Raw genomic sequence first — 16,016 nt, 5'->3', positions numbered from 1 at the left:
ACTCTAAATTAAAGCTGCGCTTCTCATTAATAATAAACTGCACATGAGTTATTCAGTGTAATAAATGAATGCCAAATAAACTACATTACATATTCTAGTATCAAACAATAGCTCCAAACAGTCCACAGCCATGGACAGATTACGAGACAATGAGACCCTGTACACAGACATGTACAAGGCCCCCCCAACCCTCATACATACGAGCAAGACCCCCAGACTGAAAGAGACACAAACCACGCAGCCACTTTCTCTTGTTTGTCTCTTTGCAGTCATTTCTGTCTCTTTGTGGTTGTTTCTCTGTGGTCATTTTGTGTATCTTTGTAGTTGTTTTGCCTATCTTTGTTGTTCGTTTGCGTCTGTGGTCGTTTGTATCTCTTTGTGGTCTCTTTCACAACCTGGCAACCAAAGATTTGTTTTTTTATGGTTTGTAACATAACCCGTGAAGCATTTGTACATTATTTATTAATGAATGAAGTCATTAGTTGTAAACCCTTTATAAGGGTCTCTTACAGTCTCTTTATAAACCATCTACACAGAAACTAAAGTGGTTAAGTAAACTATCAAACACTGAGATGATTAAATTGGCTTTAGGACCTAATGTACAATTTTGCTTTCCTTAATAAGTACCGTAATATATTCTAAAGAAGGTTTGGCATCATAGAAGAGAAAATAATTCACATCTGTCTCTCTCAATAAAGCATCTAAAGGAATCTGTGCTGCATCAAGAGAGACAGACTAATGGATATTTCCATATGAGGAAAACCTCACTGTCAAACATGATTAAGAAATTGGCACCATAACTTAATCTGTGTGTGTGTGTGTGTGTGTGTGTGTGTGTGTGTGTGTGTGTGTGAAAGGGAGAGACACTGAGCATGTGTGTACACATGCATATATTATGGTAATACTTTAAGTTCTCCTATTTAGCATTTATAAGCATATAACTATATAAAGGATGTAACTATATAAACCTTAAAGAAATGTTTTATAACACACTACAATGTAGTTGTACACAGATATAAGACTATTCTAGGTGTTAAATAATATAAATAAGAAATAATTTATATTATTACAACTGTGTTTTACTATTGTGTCATTCATTATTTGTTTATACACCAGGAAGAATGCCCTTATCGTTATATTTATATATATATATTAATAATCACTGTAAAAAGTTGTTGTGTCTGTGTACAACTGCATATAGCATTATAGACATTATGCATTATACCTATATTACTACAAAATAAAGGAATTCAATAATTTCTTATGGCTTGATAATGATTTCCACTGAGCAGGCTTTAGTGTCTTGCTCACTATATTGTAATCTGTATCCTGTTCCTGTCTTCCTCTGGTCTTCTTCTTCTTCTTGTGTCGCTGTGATGCTTAATTTACCTCCTGGGATTAATAAAGTTTGACCTTATTTTATAAATAAAGCGAAATACGATATTAAATGAAAACCTAAGAAATACAGAACCGGAAATCCAATGATCTTGAAAGACCATACATAAATGTATTATTATTATCATTATTATTATTATTATTATAATAAAAACAAGCAAAAAGTTGCTTATTATTGCGCCACCATCTGATCAATCTGTGTCATTCTTTATTGCACAGCAGTGTGTTTGAGCCAGTAGCTGCAGGGAGGTTTGTGTTCAGCCTAAACAAAAACTTTCATTTTGTTGAAACATTTCAGCCACATTTTGGGATAATGACGTAAACATGCCTCTTTAGCCACTTTCCCACTAGCGGTGTATTATTATACCACCAATAATGTTTATTCGTGTTTTTGTTGTTGGAAGTTGAAATTATAATGAATCCAGGGACAGACTGAGGAAAATAAACTCAGCATCATCTTTATGTTTCCTCTTTTTTTTGTTTTTCCATCTTGCTCCGCTCCATTATTTATCCAAATGTCACCACTTAACAGAGATGGGAGAGGGGCGGGGCCAGGTAAAGTTAGAATGAACTGGACTGGGAGAGAGAGGCTGACAGATGTAACGTCCAACCACAGTGGGCCAACAGCCCACTCGCCTGGGCCACACAGCACTTCCTTATTTTTAGTTGAGGCTGGGGTTATTTAAAAATATGTATATTTTGCGTTGCATTGGCCCCAATGGTCCTCTGGGAAAACTCCCTGTGCTCAAGATGGCCAATGCAACTATGAATTCACACACTAATAGCAAAATCATGCCATCATCTGTCCATCCACAAAGTGAATGAGACACAAGTCACACACACACACACACACACACACACACACACACACATCGAGTCACCACAGGTGGGTCGTTAATCAGCACAACCCACAAAATGTACTTTTAAGAGGTCAACCAGGCAGAAATGCAAGTAAATCTTGTCTTTCCTCTTTATCCCTGTGTAGCTGAGGGCTTTTTGTGTCTGTGTATGTTCCTCACGGCTTCATTCAGTCATGACAGGACATTTAGGGCAGGACATTCGTGTGTTATGTGACACCTGGCGAGAGAGAGGAAGCAGCGTCACTGCTGGAAAACAGCACGAAAGTTTTAATGATATGAAGGAAGAAGAGCCAGAGCTGCAGAGCCAAACCTGGCAAGAAAACCACCTCTGTGTTGTTGTACTGAGGGCTGACTGGACGCTACAGTGACTCACTATCACATCTTGAGGTACAAAGTGGTATTACAAGGCAGGACGGCAAGAGACAGCTGGTTAGCATGCTAACTTTAGTACATTTTTGTACATTTTTTAATGCTCCTGTAATGTGAAGGCGTCGAATTCAGACTTGTGCCGTGTTGACAGTGATGCAGGTCCGACCTCGTCAGATTGTTGTTGTGATTTTTACATAAAGGTAACTCAGGCGTTTATTCAGACTTGAGATTGATGCGTTAAATTGCCGTCACATTTATGTAAAAAATCTGAAAGAGGCTTTGGTTATTCATCTCCTCTTGAAAAATGAAGCTGGAAAAGGAAAAAACAGGATACAGGTGCACAAGATATTTCCATCCTGCTCTGATGTTTCTCTTCCTTCGACCCTTGAGATCGGATCATCCTCTCATAGAGGACCTGAACAAGACGGGAAAAGGAGAGCAAAGCTTAAAACTAACGCCAGAATTGGATGCCAGGCTGTGTGTGAATTCCCTGGGTTCATTAAGTCCCTCTGACTCACTGAGTCTTCTTCACTCCTCTGAAGCCTCAGAATGAATGAATGAAACTTTTATCATTGAGTCATGCATATAAGTATGTCCAGCCCACATGGGCCTACAGCACACCATAAATTCATACAAGCCAGGACCAGAGTGCTGCAAATACATTTCCAAGCAACAGAAGCATCTTTCACAATCAGATCTTCAGACCATCGTTATCAAATATTCATAAATCACAGTTATAACATAAATCAGAATAAATGCTAATTAAATGATCCATCTTGGCTTCTCTTCCAGGCTTCTGAGACAGAGTTAGCAAACTTGAACACATCAAAATGATGATGAATGATGAATTTACTCATCTGAACACCAGAATATTTCAGGGTTTTAAGAATATGCTTAAATTAGCTCCCTTAATCTGTAGATCAGAGTCATTCACAAATGTTGCAAAAAGAGTTGGAGAGAGGAGCATCAGTAGGCAGCGGCAGCACCCTCAGCATTTTCTTATTAAAGTCTCTCTGAACACTCAACCTCTAGACCACCACAGTCCAGAGGAGAGAAGATTTGAGTTGATAAAAATGTTGATATTTTCATCCGAGTGCCCTTCAGTTATTACTGTGAGCTCAAAGCAATGAGCTTCATGAGCAGCAGCAAGTGTACGCTATTCAGAAACCAAACCCACGCCCGGGGGCTCTCTCCAGTCATGAGAGGAGACTGAAATGTTGTCTCTCCTCTGCAGAGTTGTTGTTTAGGGTCATGTGCTGTTTATATGAATCCACCTTTGCTCAATAAACCAGCAAAGAAAGCGCGATACAGGTGAGCTTATGTTCATTTTGATGGATGCAGATGCGAAGAACAGTACAGTTAAGAGTACAGATACTGTCCCCAACTACAGCTAATATGTTTTTGTGTTTTATGATATAGATTAATATAATACCAATAAAAATACAACAACATGTAGCTTTTAAACTCATTTAAATTTAAATGAGATGCACAAAGATAATAAGATTTAACTGCAGGGTGTTCAGACAACAGAATAGTTAAACATTTAGGGGAAATATGGCGAGACCGCTCGCTAGCTTGACTGTGATTCCACTCATACAGTATCAGGTGTTATTTCTACTGATTACGATGACAGCAATTGTGTAGTTTGATGACTTAAATCATAAGCTAGTTAGTTAACTTACTTACAAGCGCAACACATAAATCAGCTGCCAGATTCGTCTGTAGTCAGGGGGGAACCTTCTGTGTGATAATGCACGAGGTGTCCTGAAGTTAGGAGATAGTGGGCTGATGGTTTCTTCTTCAAAGTCTATTTTTGTATTTCATTTTTAGTTAAAATGTTAATGTGAAGCATCTGTATTGTTGCTGTTACCTTTCACACAGTTACTGTTAGTTTACCTGTGTACTCAAATTATGTTTGAGGTGTACTAATATACGACATTAAGGACACAAATATGGCTGTGGCCAATATAAATACACTTTTAAATACACTGATGATAACTTAAAGGTGAACATGAAGGCCATATCTTATTCGATATTTGGTAAATAACTTATTTGTTACAGTATTTTATTACAGATGCTCACAACCTTCTTTGTTGTAAACCATAACAATAATTTTCCGTGCTCCTCCACTCAGGTCTGCTCAGGACTGTTTAGTTAACAGCTGAACGTTCACTCTCGGCTTTCAAGAGGAGAAAATACAAAAGAAACCTAAGCAAATATGCTATTCAAACAGCTCCGTCAATGTCCTTAGCCATGACCTGACCTGCGCTCTCACGGCCACTCTGAGTCCTGTCAGTACTGAATACTCAATCAGTCCCGTGTAATTGGTTTTGTGAAGCAGGAGAGTAGATTTGAACGCTGGGTTTAATGTGGCTTTAATCTTTGACCTCTCGTGTCACCGACCAGGAAATATAAACTATGATAAAAAGGGAGTAATGTCCACATGTTCCCCTCACTTTATAAAACCCTACTTCTGTCTTCCTACTTCTGTCCAACCCTCACTTTTACAGTTTCAGTTTCTCTTCATATGTTTTGTATGTTAACATGTTTATTTGTAAAGTATCTAAAGCTGTCAGATACTGCAGTGAAGTAAAAGTACAATATTTCCCTCTTTGGAGTAGAAGTACATAGACATTAAAAGAGAACCAAGTTTTTACTTAATTACAGTACTTAAATGTACTCTGTGTACCTGAATGCATGTGTTGATCTGTGTCAGGATGACGCAGCTCCTCCCTGAAATACTCTGAACCTTTAAAGTGCTGCAGCTGTCAGAGACTCTGACCTTTGTGATGGATGCTCGGCTCGGTGGTGATCCTGCAGAGAGCTGCAGTTAAACCTGAGTGAGACACAAATCCTCACCTGTATTCACCTTCTGCTTATTGGCAACATCCTTTTGTTGTTGTTTCACCCCCTATTTAGCAAAATGGTTTATAACACACGATAATGTAGTTGTTTGCAGCTATAAGGCCATTTTTAAGTGTTTATTGATGTACAGTAAGATATATTTTATACTACAACTGCGTTTTACTATTTTGTCACTCACTGATTGTCTGTTTGAGTTTGAATTTTTGTTTGTTTAAAATCAAATAAATTACACACAAGTAACAATGAAAATGAATCTGCAGGGAGAAGGAAAAAGCCCATTATATTATTTCTACTTAAATAAACAAAAAAACAAATTCACGCTGTTAAAAATGTATATATGACATAAATATAAAAGATTATAAAACAGGGATGAAAGTATGTTTTTAACTATGCTTTGTAGGACTTTAAGGAAGAGGAAATCTTATAAGAATTAGAATAAGACTTCCATAAGTTAGGTTATATGATTGTTTATATATCAGTGTTCACTTATAGTCGTTGACCAACACGTAAATAATCACTTGTATCTGCTAACAGCCACATTATAGTGTGTCAAAAGCCATTTATTAAATGTGTATATACTTATTATCTAAATAGGAGGACGTAAAGTTGTCGACATTAAAAAGAAAACACACAAGCGAAATCCAATTAAAGATATTAAATACACAATAAATAAACAAACAAATAAAAAAGAGTGAAAAGTGAAGCCAATAATAATAGAAATTAAGTGAAGTCAAGGCTGAAAATGAAAAAGAGCTGTACTTTATGTTGCTGCTCAAAATAGCAAAAACACCAGTTATGGAAAGAAAAAAGGTGCAGGGACAAACGTGTACGCTGCAGCTGTGTGAAGCCGTTACCGAGCAAATCAGCACGTTACCGCATGAAGCGTGACACCTTTTTAATTATTTTACATTTACATCCTACTCCTCCGTTTTCATCCTCGTAAGTGAAAACAGTGTTGAGACTGTTCATGTAGAGATGTTCCTTCAAACAAACGAGTTACTCTGCATCTTCTCTCTGCTGTTGTGCTTTCTTATTCTAATGCAGTTCAAGGGCTCAAGATTCAGGCGCTCTTTTCTACAATACATTAATACTAATAAAATTATTATAAAGTAAAGACGACTAACTATGAGGTTCAAATATAAGTGCCTACAGAATAAAACAATGTCTTCAAATAGGTGGATTGTTGGACGTAGAAAGACTAACAGTTTAGATCTCAGTTGGGTCCTTTTGGAAACCAGTATTTTGACATTAAGGTATGAAACAAAAATGTCCTGTACAAGACTGCAAACACAAATTAGTGTCAAAGAAAACCTTTGTGTGATTAAAAAGTAAATTATTTTTCAGAGATGAGTATTTTTATTTGTCTTAAAACACATTTATAGTTTATAGTGCATGAGTCTGTATTTTTTTAGGTCGGGTAATGTCTCAGAAAACAAATTGTCCTAAATTATTCTATAATTATTATTTCTTCTTCACATTGTACAAAATTTAAGACAACAAAAGATATAATAAAAACTACACAATACTTGTTGTATAAACCAGATATGTTGAGGTTTTTAGGGAAAATTTAAATTGTAGATCATTGTTTTATTATTAAATTGTCTATTCTAATTATTTCTAGACAGTGAGATCAATGATTCAAAATAGCCCCTTACTGTAAGTCGAAAATGGTTTTGTTTAAACAGTAAAACATTATGGTGTTTGCTTAATTATTCCATTAAGATCAGAACTCACTGTGATAAAAATGCACTTCCCGTTTGTAATTTGTGTTTCAGTCACTGCCAAGAAACCAAAAATAACCGGCACACGTTGATGTTTCAGATAAGGCAGCTTTCACCTTCAGCGGCTCTGATAGCTGCAGGTCTGATTGTCCAAGATTGTTTAAATGAACATGACAGCCACTCTGACAAACTCATGCTTTTCATCACAATTTAAAGTAATAGTAAAGACATCCTTGTGTTGGTCAACGCTTCAGCAAACACTCGGTCAGAGAGTTAGACAGCTGGTGTATCTGTTCACAGTGCAGCCAAACAAATTCACGTTGTCTTGATGACAATAAATGAATACTTCACTGAAAAAGCTGAAAATGTGCCATGTCTTGTTTTGACACATTTTTGATGAACGATTGCGATCTATGCTAACCTCGGTGACAAACGTGACACAATAAAAGCCACCCAGTGTTTTGCCAGTTTAAGTATTTTAATGTGAAGCAATAACTTGATAAAGCTCTGATAAGGTGTGAAGAGAAAGAACAGTAACAGTGAGGCTGTTATCACTTAGATAAAGATATGATGGATTACATGCTGCATTGTTTCTTGTGAACAACTAACAATGAAAACTACTGTAACAGAGAAGTAATTGCTGAACGTAAATACACTGAATGGCTATTGATGGAAATGGCGTTTGATTTAATGAGATTATGAATTTAAAGTACATGTCTCCTAGAAATTATGTGTATAAACTACCAAATTATATTTCCCAACAAAGTGAATGACTTTGACACCAGAGGCTGGGGTTCACATCCTGTCTGATCAGGGAAAGATTGTGGTTTAAATGTTAATAAACATGTGTCACTGCAGACTTTGTTTTTTATTAAACCAGACTACAATCTGTCCCTAACCTTAACTGCTGTGCTGCCAGTGCCTAAACATAACCATAAAAATAGTTTAATAGACTTGGCAGATAGGTTCACACCCATTCACACACACCAATGACAGTCAAGCTGCCAGGCAAGAAGATGGCCTCCACTGGGAGCAACTTGCAGGGGGAGCCGGGGATTGAACCGCCAGGCCGCTCTACCCTGCTCTATGCAATTACATTACTAGAACCTGACCAGCATTACGTTTCCTTCATTGTATTTGCCGTTGCAAGTTAGTTGTATATAAACATAATTTCTAGGACGCCATGTTGTTTTTCAGATATTGCAGATGCGAGTAAATAATTCAAAACTTCAAGCTCTCTGAATCTGTCAGTCTTTGTCTGAAAAGAGTCCAGAATGAATCAGTGGATAAACAAAGCGGGGGAAAAAATGTGCCACCAGTAACAGCATGACCACCAGAGATGAGCCCTCAATACAGCCCAGAGCGTCAACCAATCAGAGGCAGCGGACATCAGAAGAGTCAAATATAGATCGTATGTAATTTTAGCCCGTGAGTCCTCTTTTCTCAGATGTTGATCTGCCTTCAGCCTCTGATTTTACAGTCAAAGCATTTCAGAAAGCTATTGATCACTCTGATAGTATTCAGATCATATGGCTGTGATGGTATGCAGAAACACGAGCCCCCCCCCCACCCCGAGGAGACGAGGAGACATTTGGATCAAAGGATGTCTCACTCTCGAGTGACACCGGCAGCAGTTCAGAACCTCAATCTACAAACTGAATGGATTTCCCTTTTCAGAGAGGTTTGAAGGGCCTGAAAGGTCTCCGGCTGTTCAGCAGAAAGATTAATGAAATATGACAAATAAAATGCAGATATGAGACAGACAGGCTGTTTGAGGTGAGACATGTCGACACGGAGGTTGAGGTTGATTTCTTCTGAAGCATCACAGTTGTAAGAAACGTGAACGTTACAGCTGCATTGCAGTTAAGGTTTGGCTGAAAGAGATTTAATTTAAAATTAGGTTACTAATCTTATAAATTGATATTTCTCCTTTATTTTGAAACTGTCGATTAGTCTCATTGCCAGTTAAACTGCTGATTGTTTATCGACCCACCAACTTTTCCACCTCAGCCAACCGTAAAAACTTTTAGTCAATATTTTGAGTTTTTCTTTTAGGCGTTTCCACTAGATACTGGTGGATAGAAAGGAACCCACTGGCTGATGTGGCAGCTCTGTCGAGTGTAACTGTGGACGTTCCTGTTAAACAGCTATCCAGAACACATGGACGAATCGCATTTATGAACAACAAACGTTTTGTCGTCTTCACCGGCTCTTACACATATGGATCATTCAGCGGACAAACTGATCAGGGAACAGATTAACGCTACAACAGCTCGGTGCTCTTTCTGTATGATCGTGTGTCACTTTAATGGAACAAGGAGAAAGACGTCTAATTTCTAATTTCTAACTTCCACAGAGCGCTTACTATCATAGTACACAATACACATATACAATACATGGTTTGAACACCCGCATTTAAATCCATCCCAAATGCTTCTTGGATGCATTTACACTTTTATATCTGATAGCTCCCCAAGAAGCATGAAGTGATAATGAAGTGTAAATGGGGTCACTGGCTCCCTTCTCTTGTTCTCTGTTTGTTCTGATTCCTTTGTAGTATAATTTATTTTGTTATGGATCTCTGTGGGCCCCCTATGGACACTGCTAATGAAAACAGAGATATTCTGTTTAGAACGTTATAAATATGTTGGCAAAACAAAAACAGTTTAGCAATATTAAAAAGGTTTATCTTCATTCATGAATGATGATAATAATCTAACCGGATATCCGCCTGCATACCGCCAGAGCTGTTGTAGCAAATATCCCGAAAGGTAAAGAGACACGAGGGACGAATTTAGGACAAATCTGCGTCGTCCCGTAAGGCAGCACCTGATCACTGGTGGTAGAAAATTGTATTTAAACCATTAATAAACGCAAAGGAGCATCACAAAAAATTATTTTATCGCAGTTTTACAGATTTTAGCCGTGATAAATCTAATTCTGGTGATTATGAAGTAATCCTTCAACGGCTGCACGAAGCACCGCGCTCAGGCTGGACCGGAGCTGTTATTGTATCACCAGGAGGACCAGGAGAGTCGTGGAAACATTTTCACTCAAGAAGAGAGGAGAAAAAATCTATTCTGGTTTTAATGCCAATGTGTTGCTGTTTATTTGGTTCCGTTTGATTTACGACACTGATCTCTGGGTTCTCTCTTTCTCCGGTTTCCATGGTGATCCAAATTGCCAAATGTAATGTGAAATGTCTGTAATTACAAGGAATTGGAGATATTGAAAAATGATTAATGTGCCAATGTGCTGAAACCAAAGAAACTACTCTGGTCTCATAAAAAGACGTTCAGTACATTTGTTGATTTTTCTTGCTTTGCTGTTTCAGGTTTGGTTGTTTTTTTTTGGGGGGGGGGGATTCGTTTTTTTCATGTTTCTTTTAAATTGAGCTCCAGGAAGGCAAAAAGATTGATTGCCTTTTTTATAAACTCTGCAGCTGTCGCCATTGAGGTGACAATAACCTTTCAGTCGGTTTGTTTGATGAACTCTATCAGGGAGCTCAGGGCACATCTGGGTTTTTCTCACGGCTGATATTCTGAAAGCAAAACATCAGACATTTTGAAAAAAGATGTAAGAACATTTCTTCTATGACTTTCTTCTGAAATGGTGCACATGATGCTTTTATTGTGATATGGCATTTACTGCTCCTATGGTCCAGCTGTGCAGTTAATAAAGAGTTATTTGAATTACTACATGTTTCATAGATGTTTCCCTACATCAGTTTGGAAAGTTCACTGTGGAAATAGTAATAATAAATATGAAGCTACTGCTAGCAGCCGGGTTAGCTTAGCTTAGCATAAACACTGAAAACAGGGGCAAACAAAAAGCCTGTCCAAGAAATAGTCCAGAACCACAAAGTGTCTTTTTTACACAGCTAGCTACAAAGCCAGCTAAGCTAACCGGTCACTGACTTTAGTTTAATATTCACGGTGCAAATGTAAGAGTAGTTTTGAGCTTCTCATTTACTTCTTGGCAGGAAACGATTTAGCTAGGGTGACCATATTTTCAAACCCCCAAACTGGGACGTCTGGTCGCCTTAGATTTAGCCTAATTTCCTCAAAACTACTTCTTTAATCTGAAGGATATTCAGTGTCTCCCGAGTATTTCTGTTGTAAATACCGTGATTTTCAATGTAAGAAGACTAAGAGTCTACAGTCATACTAGCAGCTCTGTGAAACTGCACATAGGCTCTGCTTTGAGTTAAATGTTAACGTCTAAAAGTATAATGTCTCCCAAATATTTTAGGAGTTAATTCCACATATTTCTATGAAAAAGCCCCAAAAGACGCTCTTTAACAACACTAAGAGTAGCCTATTACTAGTGGCTAGCTTAGGCACAGCAGTGCTTTGCACAAAATGATAACATTTGCATGCTAACAGTGACAATGCTAACATGCTGATGTCAGCTGTATACCGTCTTCACCATCTTAACTTCGCATTTTAGGACGCTAACTATTCATCATTAGCACTAAACTCAAAGTACAGCCCAGGCTGATAGGAATGTCATTAGTTTTGCAGGAAGTCAGTAGGATTCATCCTCTGGGGAACATGAATGTCTGTACAAAATGTCATGACAATCCAATAGTTGTTGAGATATTTCACTTTGGACCAAAGTGGTGGACCAACCATCAGACAGACCTAACATTACATTGCTATTCCTAGCGCCACACCGCTAGCGTGGCTAATATTAACCTGAATAAAGGTTTTGTTTCTTTTTCATTTGTAAATGAACGTGACTGTGTGAATGTGTGGGTCAGTGTGCCAGCTGTTATTTGATTCAGTAATCGGTCAGTATAGAAAATGTTTATCAAGCGTGAGTCTCCTGACACCACACAGAGTCAGTTCATGCTAACCAGAGTGCTGCTGGGTTGCTAATGAAATTTCAATTACCAGCATCGCCTCATGTGTGGGAACACACTCTGTTTAATTAGCCTGTCGTATCAATAGGACCAAATATAGCTGCTGTGGTCAAATCAATCTACCAGCAAACATCCATCTTCACCGCCTTTAATTGTGTCCTGTCTGACTCATCATTTCATGTCCACCTCTATCCCATCTGCTTTTTATCTCTGTGTTATCTTTACCTGCTTCCTGTGTTTTTCACTGTCAACATGCTGATGTTCACCAGGATCAGATATTGCAGTATTTTATTATTGCTTCGGCTCAGTTCCCACAACGAAGTCTCAATATGCAAAGAACCAAACTGACTTGCTAAATTCTTTCCCTTTAAATTACCTCAAATTGCTGAACTTATACACAAAATGTCCTCAGAAAACAAGCACGACTTATTACCGCAAGTTTTAATGCTAAATACTAATCATGCAAATCACTGAGTCAGTTCATGTGCTTGCAACATCATTACCCTCATGAGCACTGTTGCAGCATAATCGCTGATTACTTCACTGCCACTGTCTTACATTTGAAGTACATGGGAAAAAATAGAAAAAGAAATGTCTTGCCTTTTGATGACTGACAAAATGTTGCAAAGTATTGAGGGTCTGTTGCAGTAGTGTAAAGTGTTTATAGTAATGTAATGATGATGAAACTTGATTTGAAGTGAATTTGAAATGTGATTGAAAGAAAGTTTAGTGTCCTGAATAAAAACAAACTTGTGGTCCATACAGAACAGAAAGTACAGTCTCAATCATCCTTTTGTCTTGATGTACGATTTACTGCAGCGTAAAGTCGGACTCCAGGCTACATCATCTTTATTTACAGTAAAAAAGACTTCTGTATAAATGTGCAAACATACAATCCAATAAAGAAAGAAAAACTGCATGTTTGCACATTTCAGCTTTTAAAACCACCATTTAGAAGTCAGCAGCACTTAAGCTTTGGAAGTACATGTATTGTTTTTTATAAATACACTTTCTCATGTCCTTGGAAGACAAAGATGTTTTTTTCTTTTCGTGTCAGTCTCTTCAGACGTGGAACAAACGTAGAAAAGTATTCAGGCAGATAACCATGATTTTCTTCCTCCAACAGAACAGATGGGCGGGAGCTGAGACAGCAGAAGGACAAAACGACAGAAAGAGCTCATCCCTGGGTGTCGTCTCGCTTCCCGGGCTGGAGATGACGACTGAGATGTGGGATAACGGCAGCTTTGCCAGCCCCTCGCCTGGACTCCCCCTGTTTCTGCTCATGTTCAACGACAGCGATCTGAACGAGACGCTGTTCAACTCCACCAACTCCACCATCCCAGATGTCTCCTCAGGTCCCAGCGTGGCAGGAGTCCTCATCCCGCTCATATACATAATCGTTTGTATCATCGGCCTGGGTGGAAACACTTTAGTGATTCACATTGTGCTGCACTACTCGAAGATAGAGTCGGTGACCAACATCTACATCCTCAACTTAGCCATCGCTGACGAGCTCTTCATGCTCAGTCTGCCTTTCCTGGCGGTTCAGAACACCCTCCACTCGTGGCCGTTCGGCTCCTTCATGTGCCGCCTGGTCATGACTGTCGACTCCATCAACCAGTTCACCAGCATCTTCTGCCTGACCGTGATGAGCATCGATCGCTACCTCGCCGTAGTCCATCCCATTCGGTCTTCAAAGTGGCGGCGCCCTCAGGTGGCTAAAGTGGTGAATTGCACTGTCTGGGCTCTGTCGTTCCTTGTTGTTCTGCCGGTGGTCATCTTTGCCAACATCCAGAATGCAGGAGGTACCTGTAACATTGCCTGGCCACAGCCGGCTAACATCTGGCAAGCGGCCTTCATCATTTACACCTCCACAGTTGGATTCTTCTGCCCTCTTCTTATCATCTGCCTCTGCTACCTGCTCATCGTCTTCAAGATCCGCAGCTCGGGTAAAAAAGTCCACGCCACGTCAACCAAGCGAAGGAAGTCGGAGAGAAAAGTGACGCGCATGGTTGTGATCGTTGTTGCCGTGTTTGTCTTCTGCTGGCTGCCTTTTTACGCCCTCAACATCATCAACCAGCTGGTGTCCCTGCCCCCAGGGTACCAGTGTCTTTACTATTTTGTGGTAGTGCTCGGGTATGCTAACAGCTGCGCCAACCCCATCGTCTACGGCTTCTTGTCAGACAACTTCAAGAGGGGTTTCCGGAAGGCGCTCTGCCGCTCCACGAGGAAAGTGGAGAACCACGAGCCCATGGAGCGCCAGCGGCAGGAAGACGGGAAGATGGCGCTCATGCCCAGGGAGAGCCTGAGACGGGCAATCAGGGACAAAGAGGACGATGACGAGGAAGACGTCTCAGAAATGACTGAGATCTACAGAATCGCTCAAGACGGCAACAGCTGCTTCCAGCCACAGAGCTCGCAGCCGCTGTACTCGGAGAAAGGACCAACTCCAGGAGCAACAGAGCCGACGTCCCCGGACAAGAGGGACAAAGCCGGGGACACGAAGGGGAAAGATCCAGTCAACGGGTCCACACTGACTGTACCGTTACTTCTCAATGGAACCAAGAACGGGAGCATTAAAACTCTGCCAGAGGAAAACTTAGAACAGAGCACCTCATTGGAGATAAGTTACTTATAGTGTAAAACATGGACTGTATGTTACTCAGTATTACAACACCAGGCAGCCTGCCTCTAATCCACATGCAGAATAAACCTTAGAGCTGGTATTTTTGATCAATGGACTCAAAGTTTCTTAAACATCTGAAAGAGTTGATGCCGTTTTACCAACACACAGAATGTGTTGCTGTTTATATTGTGTACATATGCATGACTGAATGTACAAAGTTGTGCCTTTATTTACTTTTACCTTGTTGATTGTTGTTCTCGTAGCCTTTTTATTCCATAATGTGACAATCGTTTGCTCAAACTGTATTTAAGCTTTAGTCAACATTCACTACAACCATCTACACATGAGCTGAAATACTTCATTGATGACATGACTATTATTCATGGAAATGTAATCATGTAAACATCGTAGTTTCAGTTAAATATTAATAAGGTGGAGGTGCGCTTTCATGAGATTTCATCATTAACCCAATCGACACCCCTAAAATGGCCGTATGAGGCTACCTGTTCAGCAGAGGATGATACTGGACCATTTTCTGCGTTAGAGTTGTCATAAAATATGCCAATAAAGTTATACAATTAAAAAAAAACTCTCAGTAAATTGGCGGCCATGATGATGATTATGATTGATTTTATTTGAGAATCTTTATTTCTGTATCTTATTTAAAATTTAAAAGATTATCAGACTGTCTTGCATTCGTGCTCGTTATGTTCAGTGGTTATTACGTTTTCCGTTGAAAATTAGTGGTATATAAACATAATTGGTAAGAGACGGGGTTGCAGACCTTCACATGTTAGTTCTCATTAAATATATCCAAACATCGTATGTGAATATTAGCTTCTGTGTATACGGCCTGCTCTCAGGCCGCTGGGTGTTCTTTGAAATTAATCTAAACTCTGTGGTAGCTGAAATTGTGACTGTGGTGAAGGATTTATTTTGTCTCTTCTGACATCGTGCACCATTTCCTGAAAGCATAAAGTCGCGTGTGATAAACTTTCACTCTGGACAGAAGCTCAGAATTCATTAACGTCATCCTGTTGCACACTGGATGACGTTAGTAAACTAGCCTGTGCTGCCTGCTGCTTGCACATCAAGACTGATTGAAACACACACACACGGGATGGAAACAATATTGCTTTAATAATGTATAATAACACATACTTTCCTGTGTGGTATTATTATCTTGCCGCAGTGTTTAATCCAGTACAACACTGATTAAAACAAGTAATTCTTAAGTTGAGATAAATTCTTTGTTACGACCTGTACAACTGTGACACTGTCAGAAATGCAAAGTTAATAATTTACCACGTTGTTAT

At 39.2% G+C, this 16,016-nt stretch overlaps 1 protein-coding gene across 1 annotated transcript; it reads left to right on the top strand.

Annotated features, from left to right (window-relative positions):
• The first annotated feature begins 13,179 nt into the window (after positions 1-13,179).
• sstr3 (somatostatin receptor 3) lies at positions 13,180-14,712 on the top strand. Its single transcript, XM_070923012.1, has one exon. It carries the CDS (start codon positions 13,180-13,182, stop codon positions 14,710-14,712), a length of 1,533 nt encoding a protein of 510 aa, XP_070779113.1.
• Positions 14,713-16,016: the final 1,304 nt, after the last annotated feature.

Source organism: Enoplosus armatus, chromosome 17 (genome assembly GCF_043641665.1).
Source record: "Enoplosus armatus isolate fEnoArm2 chromosome 17, fEnoArm2.hap1, whole genome shotgun sequence".
NCBI classification, from domain to species: domain Eukaryota; kingdom Metazoa; phylum Chordata; class Actinopteri; order Centrarchiformes; family Enoplosidae; genus Enoplosus; species Enoplosus armatus.
Note: the sequence above shows the minus strand (reverse complement) of the source record. Positions and strands in the feature narration are given on the sequence as shown.